We start from the raw sequence: 16836 nt of genomic DNA, 5'->3' as shown, positions 1-16836 counted from the left end.
AATTGGCCAATAAAATTGGTATAGATTCCTGGTATAGATTATCACAGTCTAAAATACTGCAGTATGGAATGAGACAGATGTATTTAATTTTGTAGAATAGTGCTGTGTAGATACCAACACATGCTTTCACAATTATATCTGTTCACATACCAAGAAGAACTGCCTAAGTTTTATTAAAATCACAACAAAGATTCTTTAAGAATAAATCAGCAAAATCAGGACATTGTGTCACAGGATCAGCAAGCAGTTTCAAGTTTGAAGCAGGCCCACTAATCATAGTATTAACCATCTTTTTTATATACATAAGGGAATGTTAAGTACTAAATATTTTTTTCTTAATTTACAGTAGTTCCCCTACCTTATCTGTGAGGGATACAATCTAAGATGCCTAAAACTTCAGATAGTACTGAACCCTATGTATACTATGTTTTTCTTATATATACACACCTAAGATAAAGTTTAAATTATAAATTAGAGGGGATCCCTGAGTGGCTCAGTAGTTTAGCACCTGCCTTTGGCCCAGGGTGCGATCCTGGAGTCCCAGGATCCATCGGGCTCCCAGCATGGAGCCTGCTTCTCCCTCCTCCTGTGTCTCTGCCTCTCTCTCTTTATGTCTATCATAAATAAAAAGAAAAAAAAAAGAATATTGACCTCAAAAAAAAAGAAAAAAAATAAATTAGACACAGTAAGAGATTAACAGTAACTAATAATAAAATTGGACATGACAACAATATACTGTAATGAACGTTATGTGAATATGGTCTCTGTCTCTCTCAAAATATCTTATTGTACTCTACCTACCCTTCTTGTGATGAGGTAAGATGATAAAACGCCTATGTGGTAAGATGAAATGAGGTGAGTGGCATAGACACTGTGATGTAGTGTTAAGCTACTAGTGACCTTCTGACAATAGGTCAGAGGGAGGATCATCTGCTTCCAGACCATGGGGGATCCTCAGGTAACTGAAACCAAATAAAGTGAAATTGTGGGTAACAAGGAACTACTATACATATGATATAAACATGTTCTTTTATTTTAGGGGGGGAAATCTGACTTTTAAATAAACTTCCGAGATGCAAGAAAACAGAATAGTGATAGTTACTATTTTATGAAAATGTCAAAGAACTACTAATCACAAAATTTTAAATCTATTAATTCTCATGCTTCTTTCTTTCCCATATGTTTTTTCCTCCATGATGAACACCTTTTGTACTTTGCCTGGTAACTTTTATTTGACTTTTAAGTTCTAATTTAAACATCATTTGTTTGGGCAGCAGCGGTGGTGCAGTGGTTTAGCACCGCCTGCAGCCCAGGGCATGATCCTGGAGACCAGGGATCGAGTCCCACATCGGCCTCCCTGCATGGAGCCTGCTTCTCCCTCTGTCTGTGTCTCTGCCTCTCTCTCTCTCTGTGTCTCTCATTAATAAATAAATAAAAGCTTTTTAAAAAAATAAATAAACATCATTTGGTCTTTGGAAATACTCCTAACATGTATACCATCTACTCCACTCAGACTGCTTAGTGTGGGTTGGGGCCTCTTTTCTATATTCTTTAGAATTCCTTAGTTAATTCAATTACAGAAATTCCCACGTGATTATGAAAAAATTTTACTGATTTACAGACCAGAGTAAGATAATATTTAATCAGATTCAATGATCACCAGTGTTTTCTTACCATAATATTTCGATTTACAAGTTATTAATTTTGGCTTAGTTTGTTCTAGAAGTTTCACAATTTCTACAATTCCTATGACACCACATATCCAAAAATATGTATTTGCAGGCTTAGATTTTCATGATAGCTTAGCTAACAAAAGGGCACATCTATTTTTTTTTTTAGCGAAGTAGAAACTATTCTATTCTACTATCTACTTGTAGCAAACAAGTCTCTATCCAGCTTGATTTTTTTTTCCCACTGATTTTTCTATTTAACTATAGGATTCTTTCTTTATCCTTGAAGTTCAGCTATACACCAGAAAAGTGTATTATTCCTCTGTTCTATTTTTCTCTTTTAGAAATACGAAATATGTGAATGTTTGATCTCTGTTATCTGCTTTCCATACCTACCATTTTCACTACAATAGTTTTCTCTCTCTAACTCTTCTAGATCCATTTTGTGTGATTTTTTTCATAAGTCAGGTCTGTATCATTAATTTCATTTTTAGCACTTTTTATTCTTTACCTTGCTTTTCCTAAGATGCTCTTCACTTTTTTAATGGGTTTCCCTTCGCTCTTTCTTACCTTTGTCGCCTCACTTTCCATCTAATCTTATAGTTATTTCATCTCTGTTCTATTATTTTATTGGGCTCCTAATGTCTTTAATCTCTTTTAAAATACAGAAAAATCTTTTCTGAAAAAGTCTCCCATTTCTTGGGGTAGTTCTTCCAGAGTGTACCCCTCATGTGCTTTTATTGTTGGTGCGTATCTACCTCTCCTATCTGCTCCTGCTGCCTCCTTCCTATGCCTGCCGTTCCACTCTTTTCATAACAGCCTCTGTACACAGGATCTATGTTCATTCCATTTTGCTTTTTGCAAATTCTCAACTTTGAAAGTGAGTAGTCCTATCCATGTCTGCTGACTTCCTAAGAAGGGTAGACAAAAATTTACCCACTTAAAAAAATAGGTTTTATTATAAAAAATAATACAAGATCATTCCAGAAACATCTAATGTTAGAAACCTTAGAAAAGTCTAACAGAGAAAATGTAAATCATCTATAATCTTATTATCCAGAATTAAGTTCTAGTTACATCTTGGAGTACTTATTACCAGTATTTTCCTATGCATGTATATTACCTCCAGAGTTAAGAGAGTAATAGATATACTGTTACATCATATTTTTTTCACTCACATTTTCTATGAGCATTATTATACTATAATTATCAAAAGCCTTTTGGAAAATATCATTCCAAGTAAGTATTCTATATCCCCTCATGTGATTGTACCACCATTTAAAGATTCATCTAAATTTAGAAAAGATGTTCCCATCACTGCTTTTTTAAAATAGTTACCCTATTTTTAAGTATCTATAAAAATATATAGCTCAGAGTTCCTAAATTACAAAATATCCTGTTTTTTTCTTCTTTACAATTAAAAGCCAAGATAATGCAAACTATTAACAAAACAAAAAGGCAACCTACTGAATTTGCAAATGATATATCCAATAAGGGATTATTATCCAAAATACATTAAAAAACTTACATAATTCAACACCAAAAAAAAGCCCCAAATAATCAAATTAAAAGATGGGAAAAGAACCTGAATAGATATTTTTCCAAAGAAGACATACAGATAGCCAAGAGACACATGAAAAGGTGTTCAACAACACTAATCATCAGAAAATGTAAATCTTGAGATTGTGAAGTCAAGCCCCACATTGAGCATAGGGCCTACAAAAGGAAAGAGAGAAAAGGAAGGAGGGAGGGAGGGAAGTAGGGAGAGAAAGAAAGAGCAAACAAACAAATGAACACGTATTGGCAAGGATGTGAAGAACATGAATCCTGATGCTGTGGGAATGTAAATTGGTATAGCCACTGTGGAAAACAGTTTGGAGGTTCCTCAAAAAACTAAAAATAGAAATAGCATACTACTATTTAGTAATTCCACTACTGGGTATTTACCCAAAGAGAACAAAAACACTCATTCAAAAAGACATATGTAGCCCTATATTCACTGCAGCATTATTTACAACAGCCAAGATATGGAAGCAACCCAAGTGTCCCTTAATAAATGGATGGATAAAGAAGATATGGTATATATACACAATGGAATATTATTTGGCCATAAAAAAGAATGAGACCTTCCCTTTTACAACAATATGGATGGACCTCAAGGATATTATGCTAAGAGAAGTCAGAGAAACACAAATACCATATAATCTCACTTATATGTGGAATCTTAAAAAACAAATGAATAAAAAAAACAGAAAAACAAACTCTTAAATACAGAGAACAAACTGATGGTTGCTGACAGGTGGAGGGATGGGTGAAATAGGTTAAAGAGGATTAAGAAGGTGTGCCTGGGTGGCTCAGTCAGTTAAGAATCTGCCTTCAGCTCAGGTCATGATCCCAGGGTCCCAAGATCAAGTCCTGCATCTGGATCCTTGCTCCGTGGGGAGCCTGGTTCTCCCTTTCCCTGCCACTCCTGGTGCTTGTGTGTGCACTCTCTCTCTGTCAAACAAATAAATAAAATCCAAAAAAAAAAAAAAAAGAGGATGAAGAGGTATAAGTTTCCAGTTATGAAATAAATAAGTCATGAAGACGAGAAGTACAGCATAGGGAACATAGTGATTAATACTGTAATAACGTTGTTTGGTTACAGATGGGGACTATACTCATTGTGGTGACACGGAATAATGTACAGAATTGTTGAATCAGTATGTTGTACACCTGAGGCTAATATGTTAAATATACCTCAATTTTAAAAATGTATGTTAATTATACTTTCAAAAAAAATAAGAAAGAGACTTATACTTTTGGCCAAGTCAGAGTATTTAGAACTCAATTTGCCTTCCTGCCATTACACATTAAAACACTGGACAAAACATGTACAACTGCAGTACAGCAGTCTAAATGAGTTGAGGAGACAGTGACCAGAATTTAGGGAAGTTGAGGCAGTTGGGCTTTGCATGGCAGAGTTCAGTAAAAGAGAAAGTATGCAGAGAAAGAGCTCTAGATATCTATAGAGGGAATGTCTGTAATTTCTGGCTGAATATTAAATTGAACGTGCATAAGGTGAAACTTCACGAGAATGGGGAAAGAATAATCCTCAAAAAGCCAGGAGATATGAGCATTCTGAACGTTCTCTATATGAGTAAAGAGATGTCAGTGACACTAAGGGGATTCAGTAGAGACCCTAGAAGGGTTATGTGTAGAAGAAAGGCTAAAATAAAAGCTACTTGAGACACACTATTTGAAGCTTAAAAATAAGTCTCAAAAGGATAAAGCTGATCTGCAAGAAACTTAACCACTTGTTAAAATAAAATTCAACAGCCTTAAAGGAAGTAACACTCAATATAATCACCACAATGTCCAGCATCCAATCATAAATTATTAAACTTCCTGAGAAGTAGGAAGACTCAAAACCAGGGGTGGGAAAATCAGACCACAAAAACAAACCAGAAATGATGGAAGTAGCAGACAAGGACATTTAATAAACTGACTTCTACTTCTGGGAAGATAAAGTAGATGTTCTTTCCCTATCCCTCCTGCTAAGTACAACTTAAAATCCTGGAGATTATATATAAAATAAATATAAGAATATGCTAAAAAGTGAAAAGAAGAAAGAACAGCTAGGGATCTCAAGACCTGACAAACAAAAGAGTGGTGAGTTCTCTGCTTTTCTTTTCAATTCAGAATTTTCAGACTTGGAGTTGAAAAAGCCAGCATCCCAGAAATGCCAATGGACACAGACAATGAGGACCCAACAAAAGTCTGCTCTCTTTGTCCAAAGGGCTAGAAAAACAGCAGTATAACAAAAGAGAAAACTTTTTGACAATAACTTTCACTGAAGCAAATACTGCAGGGACAAACAAACCATGGTGTGACCTCCACCCATTCCAGCCAAGAGAGGAATCTAGAAGTGCATTCTCACAAGGCTGTTATGAGGCACTCCGAACCTCCTGCCAGTGATGTCAGAGAAGGCCGAGTAAGGGGTTGAAACTATCATACCTGCCAGTTAAGAATGAGCACCCCTTCCCTCCCTGATGAGATCAATGGAACCTCTCCACCAACAGAAAGAAGAAGCATCAGTTCAATAGATGCTGAATAAAGAACCTGGACTTCTACCTATATCTGGCAGTAATGAGACAGTGCCTATCCTGTCAGAATAGTGTCCAAAAAAGCCATCTAAAACTAAAGTTCAAAGATGACAAACAGGAGTGCCTGGGTGGCACTGTCAATAGAGTGGCTAACTCTGGGTTTTGGCTCAGGTCATGATCTCAGAGTCATGGGATCCAGCCACACACTGGGCTCTGCACTCAATGTGCAGTCTGCTTGAGATTCTCTCTCCCTCTCCCTTTGCCCCTCCCACTCATGTGTGCGTGTGCTCTCTCTCTCTCTCTCTCTCTCTCTCAAATAAATCTTAAAAAAATAAACTAAAGATGACAAACAAATGGCCAATAAGCACATGAAAAGATGCTACACATCACTAATTACCTGAGAAATATTAATCAAAACTACAATGATTTACCACTTTACATGGGTTAGGGTGGCTATTATAAAAAAAAAACAACAACAACAAAACAAAACAAAACAAAAAAAAAACAAAAAACGATGATGACAAGTGTTGGCAAGGATGTAAAGAAACTGAAAATCTTGTGCATTGCTAGTGGGAATAGAAAATGGTGCAGCTGCTAAGGAAAACAGTATGGCAGTTCCTCAAAAACTTCAATATAGATTTATATAGGACCTAGAAATTCTACTCCCGGGTATATATATATATATATACAGAAGAATTAAAATGACTCAAACTATATTTGTATACAAGTGTTCAGAGCAGCATTATTCACAATAGCCAAAAGGTAGAATCAACCCAATGTCCATCAACAGGTGAATGAATAAACAATTTATGGTATATACATAAAATGGAGTCTTACTCCTTAAAAAGGGATGGAATCTGACACATGCTACAGCATGGATGAACCTTGAAGACATTATGCTAAATGAAAAAAAGCCAGGAACAAAAGGACAAATATTATATGATTCCACTTATATAAGCTATCTAAAAGTAGCAAATTCACATAGAAAGTAGAATGGTGATTACCACAAGTTGGGAGAAGAGAAGAATGGGAACTATTATTTAATGAATAAAGAATTTCAGTTTGGTGAAGATGAAAAAGTTCATTGTTGCCCAACAATGTGAATGTATGTAATGCTACTGAATTGTACACTTAAAAATGGTTAAAATGGTAAATTTTATGTTATATGTACTTTACCACAATAAAAAAATGATTAAAAAATAAGATCCAAAGTCTCATGACAGATTAGGAATATGTCCAAGAGTCCAATGAAATTCATTTACACAAAAAGCCAGGAAGATCTCACAGTAGATGCCAACATCAAGATGATAGAGATGTCAGAATTATCTTATAAAATTACCCTATACCTGCCAATTTAAAGCAATTTAAATTTTACCTTATACCTGCCAATTGAGGGGCGCTTGGCTGGCTCAAAGAGCATGAGACTCTTGATCCCAGGGTTGTGAGTTCAAGCCCCATGTTGGATTGTAGAGATTACTTAAATAAATAAAACTTAAAAAAAAAAAGCAGACATGAAAAAAATGCTTCAACAGGTAATTATGACTACTCTTGAAACAAAGGAGCTTTTTTACTACTTAGTTAAAAATTTCATTATGGAAATTCTATTTATAAGTAATATTTAACAATTTTAAATCTGCATGTAACTTATGACATAGCTTCCAAATATGTAAGGTCAATGACAGAATTATCAGAAAAATAAGACAAATTCACAATAAGAGTAAGTGATGTTTTCCATAAGCTTCATAGTAATTGATGGGGAAAAAAAATAAAACTTAGAACAGCATAATAAAAAATTCTAATCTAATGGGTATGTTATGTTATATATACTGTCATATAAAACTCTAGTGGAGAACTCATTATTTTTAGGACTATAGAGAATATGGGGGGACTGACTGGCTCAGTCAAAAGAACATGTGACTCTTGATCTCAGGGTCATGAATTTGAGCCCCACATGGAATGAAGAGATTAAATTAAAAAGTAAAAATGTTTTAATATTTTTTAAAAGAACACAGAATATTTTTATAAAAATTGCTCACATATAAAGCCATAAAGCAAGTTTCAATAAATTTTAAAGGATTTAAGTTGCACAAAGCATATCCTCAGATGACTATGCAATCAAGCATTTGTTAAGAAAATAATAACAAAAAGTAAAACTAGAAAATTTCATATGTTTGTCTGGAAATTAAGAAACATATTTCTGGGTGGTTCAAAGGTTAAAGAAGAAATCAAAACAGAAATTAGAAAATACTTTAAACTTAATAGCAAAAATACTAAATATCAAAACTTAATGAATATAGCTATTTAGAGGAAAATAAATAGCCTGAAATGCATTTAGCAATGAAGGTTGAAATGAGTTTTAAAAATTAATCTCAGTAAATAAGAAAAAGTCCAGCAAAATAAACTCAAAGAAAGTGCAAGGAAGGGCAAAACAGGAGCCTCCCTTACTTAAAAGGCAGTGGAAATTATGTGTAAGGGTTTTTTGTTCTGTTTTGTTTGGCTTTGCTTTTTTGAAGGGGTCACTCTAGGAAGGCTTTCTAAAGGAAATATATCTGAACATTTTCTGTATCCTTTCCAGTACTGTGACTTTTCTATTTTTGTAATGAATTGTGGTAAAACATACACAACATAATATCTATTATTTTAACCCTTTTAAGTGTGCAATTCAATGCCATTAAGTACATTGACAATGTTGTACAACCATTACTACTGTGTATTTCCAGAAATTTTTCATCATCCCACAGAGAGACTCTACACATGAAACAATAACCACTCATTCCCCTCTGCTCTCAGCCCCAGGTAACCTCTATTTTACTTTCTGTTTTTCTGCCTATGCCTTTTCCAGGTACGTCATATAAGTGGAATCATATAACGTTTGTCATTTTGTTTCTGGCTTCTCTTCCTTAGTATGTTTCCAAAGTTCATCCATCATGTAGCATATGTCAGAATTTCATTCCTTTTATACGGCAGAACAATAATTCATTGTATACCACACTGTTTTTTTAATAGTGCATTAGTCCTCCTCACCATTCCTACTATCTTATAAAAATATTGTTCACTAACAGCTTACACAAGCTCTGGGCTTTTTTTTTTTTTTTCAATGCTCCAAGCAATAAATCACAAATGCTTGTAATGAAATACAGACTTGTTATCACTTGGTTTAAAAAGGAGAACATTAAAAAAAAAAAATAAAAAGGAGAACATAAAGGAAAAAATGGATTTTATACTGTACTTTTTCCCCAAATAAATTTCTATCTGGTTTATGATCTCTTTTTATTAAACCAAGATTCTCTATTTAAGATTGACTTCTGCTATACATTTCCCTCAGCTGGGCCAAAATGCAAGAGTAACACTAGCATATGTGAATAGGTAAAATGTCATCTAAATGAATAAGAAACAACCTTTCCTTACAAGGGAAACTTCATAAGCCCACCAAAAAAGCCCCAGAGAAACCAGCCACAGCATATATTTATTAGGTTGATGTTTTGCTATATGTGAAAAGTCTTTTGAATAAATTAGACATTTTAAACATTTTCTCATCCAATCTAGTATTTAGTACCCTAGGAATTTTAGTTTATGTTCAATTTCAAATTGTACATTATTTATATCAGTTCTTGTTCAATTTCAAATTTGGATTATTTATCTCTTTGATTTTCCTTCTTCTCTCCCCCCCAAAAAAGGGTGAGAAACAGAAAAAAATTAAATTAAATCTAGCTAATTTGGTTGCTTATTAATAATGCTAATAAAGTATGATAAATTACTGGCCAAAAAATAGGGTTTGTGGTTAAAAAAAAAGTATACCTACCAAGTTCCCCGAAAACTTGTTTCATTGTGTGAGCCTTCACTCTTCATATTTCATATATTTCCTGCTACCTGAAGATACTATTTTTATCACTCATTTTTCTCAGCTTCCCTGTTCACATTTTGGTATCTACATATACCAATCACTTTGGATTTCCAGCATGGAGAAAACACTGTAGATTTACCTTCTCTCCAAATGTAAAACTTGATTTATATAAAGGGGAAAAAATTACTAAGAGCATAAATCTTCAAAGAGTACTTTTCCTTATATCTATAAATATCTCACAGAAATTAAAAACCGCTGGGAACTTAAAATTGGTCAAGAAAATAGATGTTTTAATTCTAAGTATAGCACAGGGAATACAGTTTAGTATCAACAACAACTTCAAAAAGATCGTCTGACTTTATCTTTAGAATATTTGAAGAAACAATATTCTCCTTTTTTCAAGTATTTATTTATTTTAGAGAAAGAGAGAGAATACATGCATGAGTGGGGGGAGGGGCAAAGGGCAAGGGAGAGAATCTCCAGTGACTCCCCACTGAGTGCAGAGCTGGCAGAGGCTGGATCCCAGGATCCTGAGACCATGATCTAAGCCAAAATCAAGAATCCACGTTCAATCCAACCAAGCCACCCAAGTGCCCCATTATTTCTAATTCTTGATACGAATTTTTGAGGTTTTAGGTTTTAAAAAATAATACAACTTTATCTCTTCTTCAGTTATATTATTTTAGACCGGGAAAAATTATGTAACTAAGAATTATGGGAATTATATTTGGCACATATGCTTCTCTTTAGTACTTTTATGATACTTCACTTTGCTTTGTGTTATAGATATCTGTGTATGTATTATATGCCCAACTAGATTATAAATGACTTGTATGCAAGAAACAGAAAATTCATGATTGCATTACCCATTATGCCTAATGCAGCACTTTGCACATAGTAGGTTCTCAATAAATGTTGGTAGAATATAGAATTATTGAATAACTGTGTAAAAAATTATTTAAATTAACAGTGAAAAGGAGACTACTTTATTCTTAATCAGATTGTAATGAAGACTATTTCAAACTCTATGCAGTGATGATACACACAAATATTTAAACTATGTGCCTCAACTTGACATAATTTCATGATAACTTGATGGCAATCACATTTAAATATATTAGAATATTTTTGTAATAATGCTACTCTGGAATAGCAACTTTAATAGCTGAGAAAACATGTTAAAGACCATTAACCTAAAAGAAACAGAGAACATTAAATATTTTTTCAGAAATCAATGTATAAGGTTAAACATTCCACTATAATATTTATGAGCAAACCTCAAATTAAAATTTATAAATGCAAACTATCAAATGTTTCAGTTAGACAATAATTTAGACTATATTTTATAATTTCTCCTGTGTACACATTGATGAATACTATATAAAAAACATTCTTTTCTCCTTTACTGTCTTTGACTGTAACTGTCTAATATCAAAATGAATTTTGCTTGAATGCAAGCCCTTAGCAATCCTATAAAAGCCCTTAATTATCAATCAATATGACATTAATCAGTGAACACAAGTAAGTGATTTTCCTTACCTTTAGGACAGCAATGAATGGTACGAAGTTAGCTCTTTGGAGTCCATTTTTATACAGATCTGAAAAAAAAAAAAAAACTGCTATTAGCTTTTTACTTAGACTAAATCCAATGTTAGCTCATATCTTAGCCTGGAAAATGAAGCTTTCTATTTGTAAAAAAGATAAAACACACAAAAGAAAAATAGCCAAAATTGATTTCTATTCTTGTACTACACAAAATTCATTATTTTCTTTAATAAGAGGAAGAACTGACAATTACACAAATAAAATCAAAAGACATTCAATCAAATTAGCTTTAAACTATACTAAAAAGCAATAAAAGAATTTGGAAGATATCACAAATAATCCTAAAGTCAATGATTCAACATAAGATATTTTTAAAAGTACTGAATATTCCAACACATAGAATCTTACTGGGAAAGGAATTATATTGCCCTTTATCTCAACCTATCCTAAAAATTCTCAGTACAGAATTAAAAGTATGTAACAAGATTAGCCTTTTAATAAAACACATCAAAAAACAAAACTAAAAAAAAAAACTAAGCATGTATTTATATCAAGGCTATGCATTTAACATTAAGATAAATGACACTAAGGCCACTTTAAAAGAGATTATCTAAAAATCAAAAATCCATTCTCAAAGGACTGTAAATTTAATGCAGTTATAAGTAATAAACAGCTAGTTTTTTTGCCTTAGAATGGTGGTTTTTATATATACATGTGTCACAGTGTATGTGTGTTCAGACACATATCCATACACATGAACAAATACTTTCAAGAGTAAATAAGTGAAAAGAGATAACAAATTTAAAGTTTTGCATATTTTTTTATATTCTTCCTTTTTTCTAAAAAAAGGATCTGGAATTTATTCAAGAGATTGAAATTTTATTTCATACAAAGCATTTCTTTAAAACCAAAACCTAAAGAAATGAGATTTTTTTTTTTTAAAGTATAAAATGGGAGCAGTAAAAAAGTTTTCTCAATAATAAAATCCATGAATTACATTATGCGTCTCAATTTTCTTTTAAATATGGTTTATAGGATCCTTTCTATATTTCTTTGTTTATTATTTTTAAAGATTTTATTTATTTATTCACAAGAGACAGAGACAGAGAGAGAGGCAGAGACACAGGCAGAGGGAGAAGCAGGCTCCACGCAGGAAGCCCGACGTGGTACTTGATCCCGGGTACCCAGGATCAGGACGCTGGCTAAAGGCGGCGCTAAACCACTGAGCCACCCAGGCTGTCCTATTTCCTTTTTTTTGTTTGTTTGGTTTTTTTAAGATTTTATTTATTTACTCATGAGGGACAGAGAGAGAGAAGCAGAGACACAGGCAGAGAGAGAAGCAGGCCCCATGCAAGGAGCCCGATGTGGGACTCGATCCCGGGTCTCCAGGATCAGGCCCTGGGCTGAAAGTGTGCACTAAACCGCTGAACCACCCGGGCTGCCCTATTTCCTTGTTTAGAGGAAATTAGATAACTGAGATAGTCTTCAACTGTTACATTTACTTATGGAAATAAAATATGGTCATTAGGAAACATTTATTCTCTTTAGAAAAATATTCATCATAACATCATTGCAGTGTCGAATGTTAACTGCAAAGCTCCTTGGTTAATTAAGAACTAGAGGCTTTAATTCAGTTATATTTAATATTCTTATTTAGGAATATTATAAAAGTAAGATAATGCTGGCCAGGCTGTCAGAACTTTCAGATTCAAAATGAGATCTTTCCTTTCCTATAATCAATACCTCAAATGACTAAAATGGGTAAAATGCAGGAAATGGGTTAAGTTAGGTGTTTTCATAATCTTCCCTAATCATCAAGTTGCTGGGGAAAGTGCATAAAAACACTGCTGTATGATAAGAGCTGACAGCCATGAATATCAGTAAGTGGTAGAATTTGAAAATAAAATAATTTTATTTTATTGATTTTTTAAAATAGGTTCCACACCCAATGTGGGACTTGAATTCATGACCCCAAGATAATAGTCACATGGTCCACTGACAGGGCCAGCTAGATGTCCCAAAAACTAAAATACTTTAAATACACTCAAAGTTTACAGCAGCTTTATTTATAATAGCCAAAAACTGGAAACAATCCAAAGGTCCATAATTAGGTGAGTGGATAAGCAAACTGTAGCATTTCTGTACAATGAAATACTACTTAGCAATAAAAAGTAGAAACCAAACACACAACAAAATAGATGAATCTCAAAATAATTATGCAGAGTGAGAGGCCAGACCAAAAGAAGAAAAAAAAAAGGTACATACTATGTGATTCCGCTTATATAAAACTCTAGAAAAAGCAAGCTAAAGCTATACTACCAGAAAGCAAATTAATAATGGTTGCCTAGAGAAGGGGCCAGCAGGACAACACTGACTGGGAGAGATGAAAACAGGGAAAGAGGAAAGCTTTGAGTGTGATGGAAATGTTCATTATATTGATTGTGGTGGGGACTTCACAGATGTATACACATGCCAATATTTTGTAAACTGTACCCTTTAAATGCATGTCATTTATTGTATATCAATTATATCACAGTAAGTTCTTTTAAAACTTATTGGGAAAAATACCAAAGTGAATATCGAAGAACACAATGTTATAAAATTAACACTGAGCTATTACACTAATGAAAGTTTATCTATGTTAAGGTAACCTTTTGGTCTCACAGAATAATATCTTTCTTGTGGACATACAAGGTTCTGAGACGCAACTTAACAAGTATGTACCTTTCAGAAGGTTCATGACAATGAAAGATATAAAAAGCCCACTTGTAATATTCTTGATTGAAAGTTTCCACTTCATCAGCAAAGTTAAAATCTAGTAATAGTCTTCAAGAGTTAATTTTTTAAAGAGTCAACTTTAAAAACAATCTGCCTTTATAAAGATATATAATCCAAACTTTATGCTCTGAGAAGTATTTTCTTAATAGAATTCTAAACAAAATTCATTTGGCTTGAAAACCTTTAGGTTTTTATAGGACACTTAAGTGAAAAAGAACTGTACTCATTAAATTGAAGAGTTTTCTGCAATTCAAATATTATGCTAATTATCAATGCAATAGATCCATCTCCTGAAATGTTAGCTACCAATTTTTTCATACTAGTTGTTTAATATTATTTTTCTTAGACATAAAGATTTTTATAATACATTTATATCAACATTTGTCATTGTTTACTAAATACTATTTAAAAATTCAGCAGAAGTTCTTGCCTACAATTTTTTAATGCTCTCTAAATAGAGTTAAATGAGCACTTGGTCGTATAAGACAGAGTACTGAAATTATGGCACATTCATTTTTCAAGACTGTTATAAGGACCTCTACATTCTCCACAGTGAATATAATAATACTTATAGACGAAATATATGCAAAGAGGATTTTTAAAGTAATTACAAGAATCTAAATACTTTGGAGATGTACATGGATATACTGATCTTTTCCTTAAAAATCCAAGCATCGCAGAAGAGGTTATATACAAACCTAATGTTAACCATATATCAAAAACCACTAATTAAATATGCAAAGAATAAAGAGAAAGAAATATAAACATACCACTAAACAATTCTGCAAAACATGAAAGAAAGACAAGGATCAAAGAAAGTCATTAGATACAACATCACAACAAATAATAAAATGACAATAAATACATACCTATCAATAATTACTCTGATTGTAAATGGAGTAAATTCTCCAATCAAAAGATATAAGGTGACAGAATGAATAAAAAAAAAACAAAAAAACAAGATCCATCTATGTTACCTACAAGAGAATCATTTCAGACCGAAAGACACCTGCGGATTGGAAGTGATGGAACAGAGAAACAGCTATCATGCAAATGGATGTCAAAAGAAGGTCAGAGTAAAAATACTTATATTGCACAAATTAGACTTTAAAACAAAGACTGTAACAAGAGACAAAAAGGACCCTATATACAATAAAGGGGACAGTCTAGCAAGAAGATACAATTGTAAATATTTATGCACCCAACATAGGAGCATTCAAATACATAAAACAGTAACATAGTAACAATAACAAAAATAGAAGAATTAATCGATAATAATACAGTAACAGTAGGGAACCTTAACACCCCACTTGTATCAATGGAAAGATTATTTAATCAAAAATCAACAAGGAAACAATGGCTTTGAATGACACACTGGACCAGATGGATTTAACATATATTCGGAATATTCCATACTAAAACATCAGAATATACATTCAAGTACACATGGAACGTTCTCCAAAACAGTTTACATTTTAGCCCACAAAACAAGCCTCAACAAATTCAAGAAGATTAAAGACATACCATGAACCTTCTAATACCACAAGCCTATAAAATTAGAAGTCAACCACAAGAAAAAGTCTGGAAAGATCACAAATACATGGAGGTTAAATAACCTGCTACTAAACAATGAATGGGTAAACCAAGAAATAAAAGAAGAAATAAAAAGTACATGGACGCAAATGAAAATGATAATACAATGGTCCCAAAACTTTGGAATGCAGCAAAAGTGGTCATAAGAGGAAAATTTACAGCAACACAGGCCTACCTCAAGAAGAAAAATCTCAAACAACCTAACTTTACATCTAAAGGAGCTATAAAAAGAACAACAAACAGAATCTAAAATGAACAGAAGGAAAGAAATAATAAAGACTGGAGCAGAAATAAATGATATAGAAACTAAAACAAACAATAGAATAGATCAATGAAACCAGGAGCTAGTTCTTTGTAAAATATCAATAAAATTGAGAAACTTCCAGCCAGACCTGTCAGGCAAAAAAGATAAAGGATTCAAATAATATCAAAAATGAGAGAGGATAAATAACAACCAAAGCCACAGAAATAAAAATTATGAGAATATTATGAAAAACTATGTGCCAACAAATTGGCCAACCTAGAAGAAATGGAAAATTCCCATAAATATATAAATTACCAAAACTGAACAGGAAGAAATAGATAATTTGAATAGACTGGTAATCAGCAAAGAAATCAGCAATCCAAAAACTCCCCAAAAAACAAAAGTCCAGGACCAGATAGTTTCACAAGCGAATTCTACCAAACATGTAAGGATGAGTTAATACCTATAATTCTCAAATTATTCCAAAAAATATAAAAGGAAGGAAAACTTCCAAATTCATTCTATGAGACCAGCATGACCCTGATACCAAAACCAGATAAAAATACATCACAAAAAAAGAGAACTGTAAGCCAATATATCTGATGAACACAGGTGCAAAAATCCTCAATAAAATACTAGCAAACTGAATACAATAATACATTTTAAAAAATCATTCACCATGATCAAGTTGGATTTATTCCTAGTTTGCAAGGGTGGTTCAATAGTCACAAATCAATCAACATGATACATCACATCAATAAGAGAAAGGATAAGAACTATATGATCATTTCAATAGATGCAGAAAAGGCATTTGACAAAGAGCATCCATTCATGATAAAAACTCTCAACAAAATAGGTTTAAGGGGAATATATCTCAACATAATAAAAGCCAAATATGAAAAACCCTACAGCTAATATCATGCCCAATCAGAAAAAGTGAGAGCTTTTCCCCAAAGGTCAAGAACAAGACAACGATGTCCACTAAATAAGAGGCATCCAAATTGGTAAGGAAGAAGTAAAATACTCATTATTGTAGGTGACATGCTATATATAGAAAACCCAAAAGACTCCACCAAA

The 16836-nt window shown here is 32.9% G+C and overlaps 1 protein-coding gene across 1 annotated transcript in view; it reads right to left on the bottom strand.

Moving 5' to 3' along the window:
- Positions 1 to 16836, bottom strand: part of AFG1L (AFG1 like ATPase) — a 199917-nt gene that overhangs the window by 81122 nt on the left and 101959 nt on the right. Inside the window, exon 7 of the mRNA XM_072738328.1 lies at positions 11139 to 11197. Within this exon, the coding sequence (XP_072594429.1) occupies positions 11139 to 11197 (59 nt within the window). The remainder of the gene's footprint in view (positions 1 to 11138; positions 11198 to 16836) is intronic.

Source organism: Vulpes vulpes, chromosome 1, assembly GCF_048418805.1.
Source record: "Vulpes vulpes isolate BD-2025 chromosome 1, VulVul3, whole genome shotgun sequence".
Classification (NCBI taxonomy): domain Eukaryota; kingdom Metazoa; phylum Chordata; class Mammalia; order Carnivora; family Canidae; genus Vulpes; species Vulpes vulpes.
Note: the sequence above shows the minus strand (reverse complement) of the source record. Positions and strands in the feature narration are given on the sequence as shown.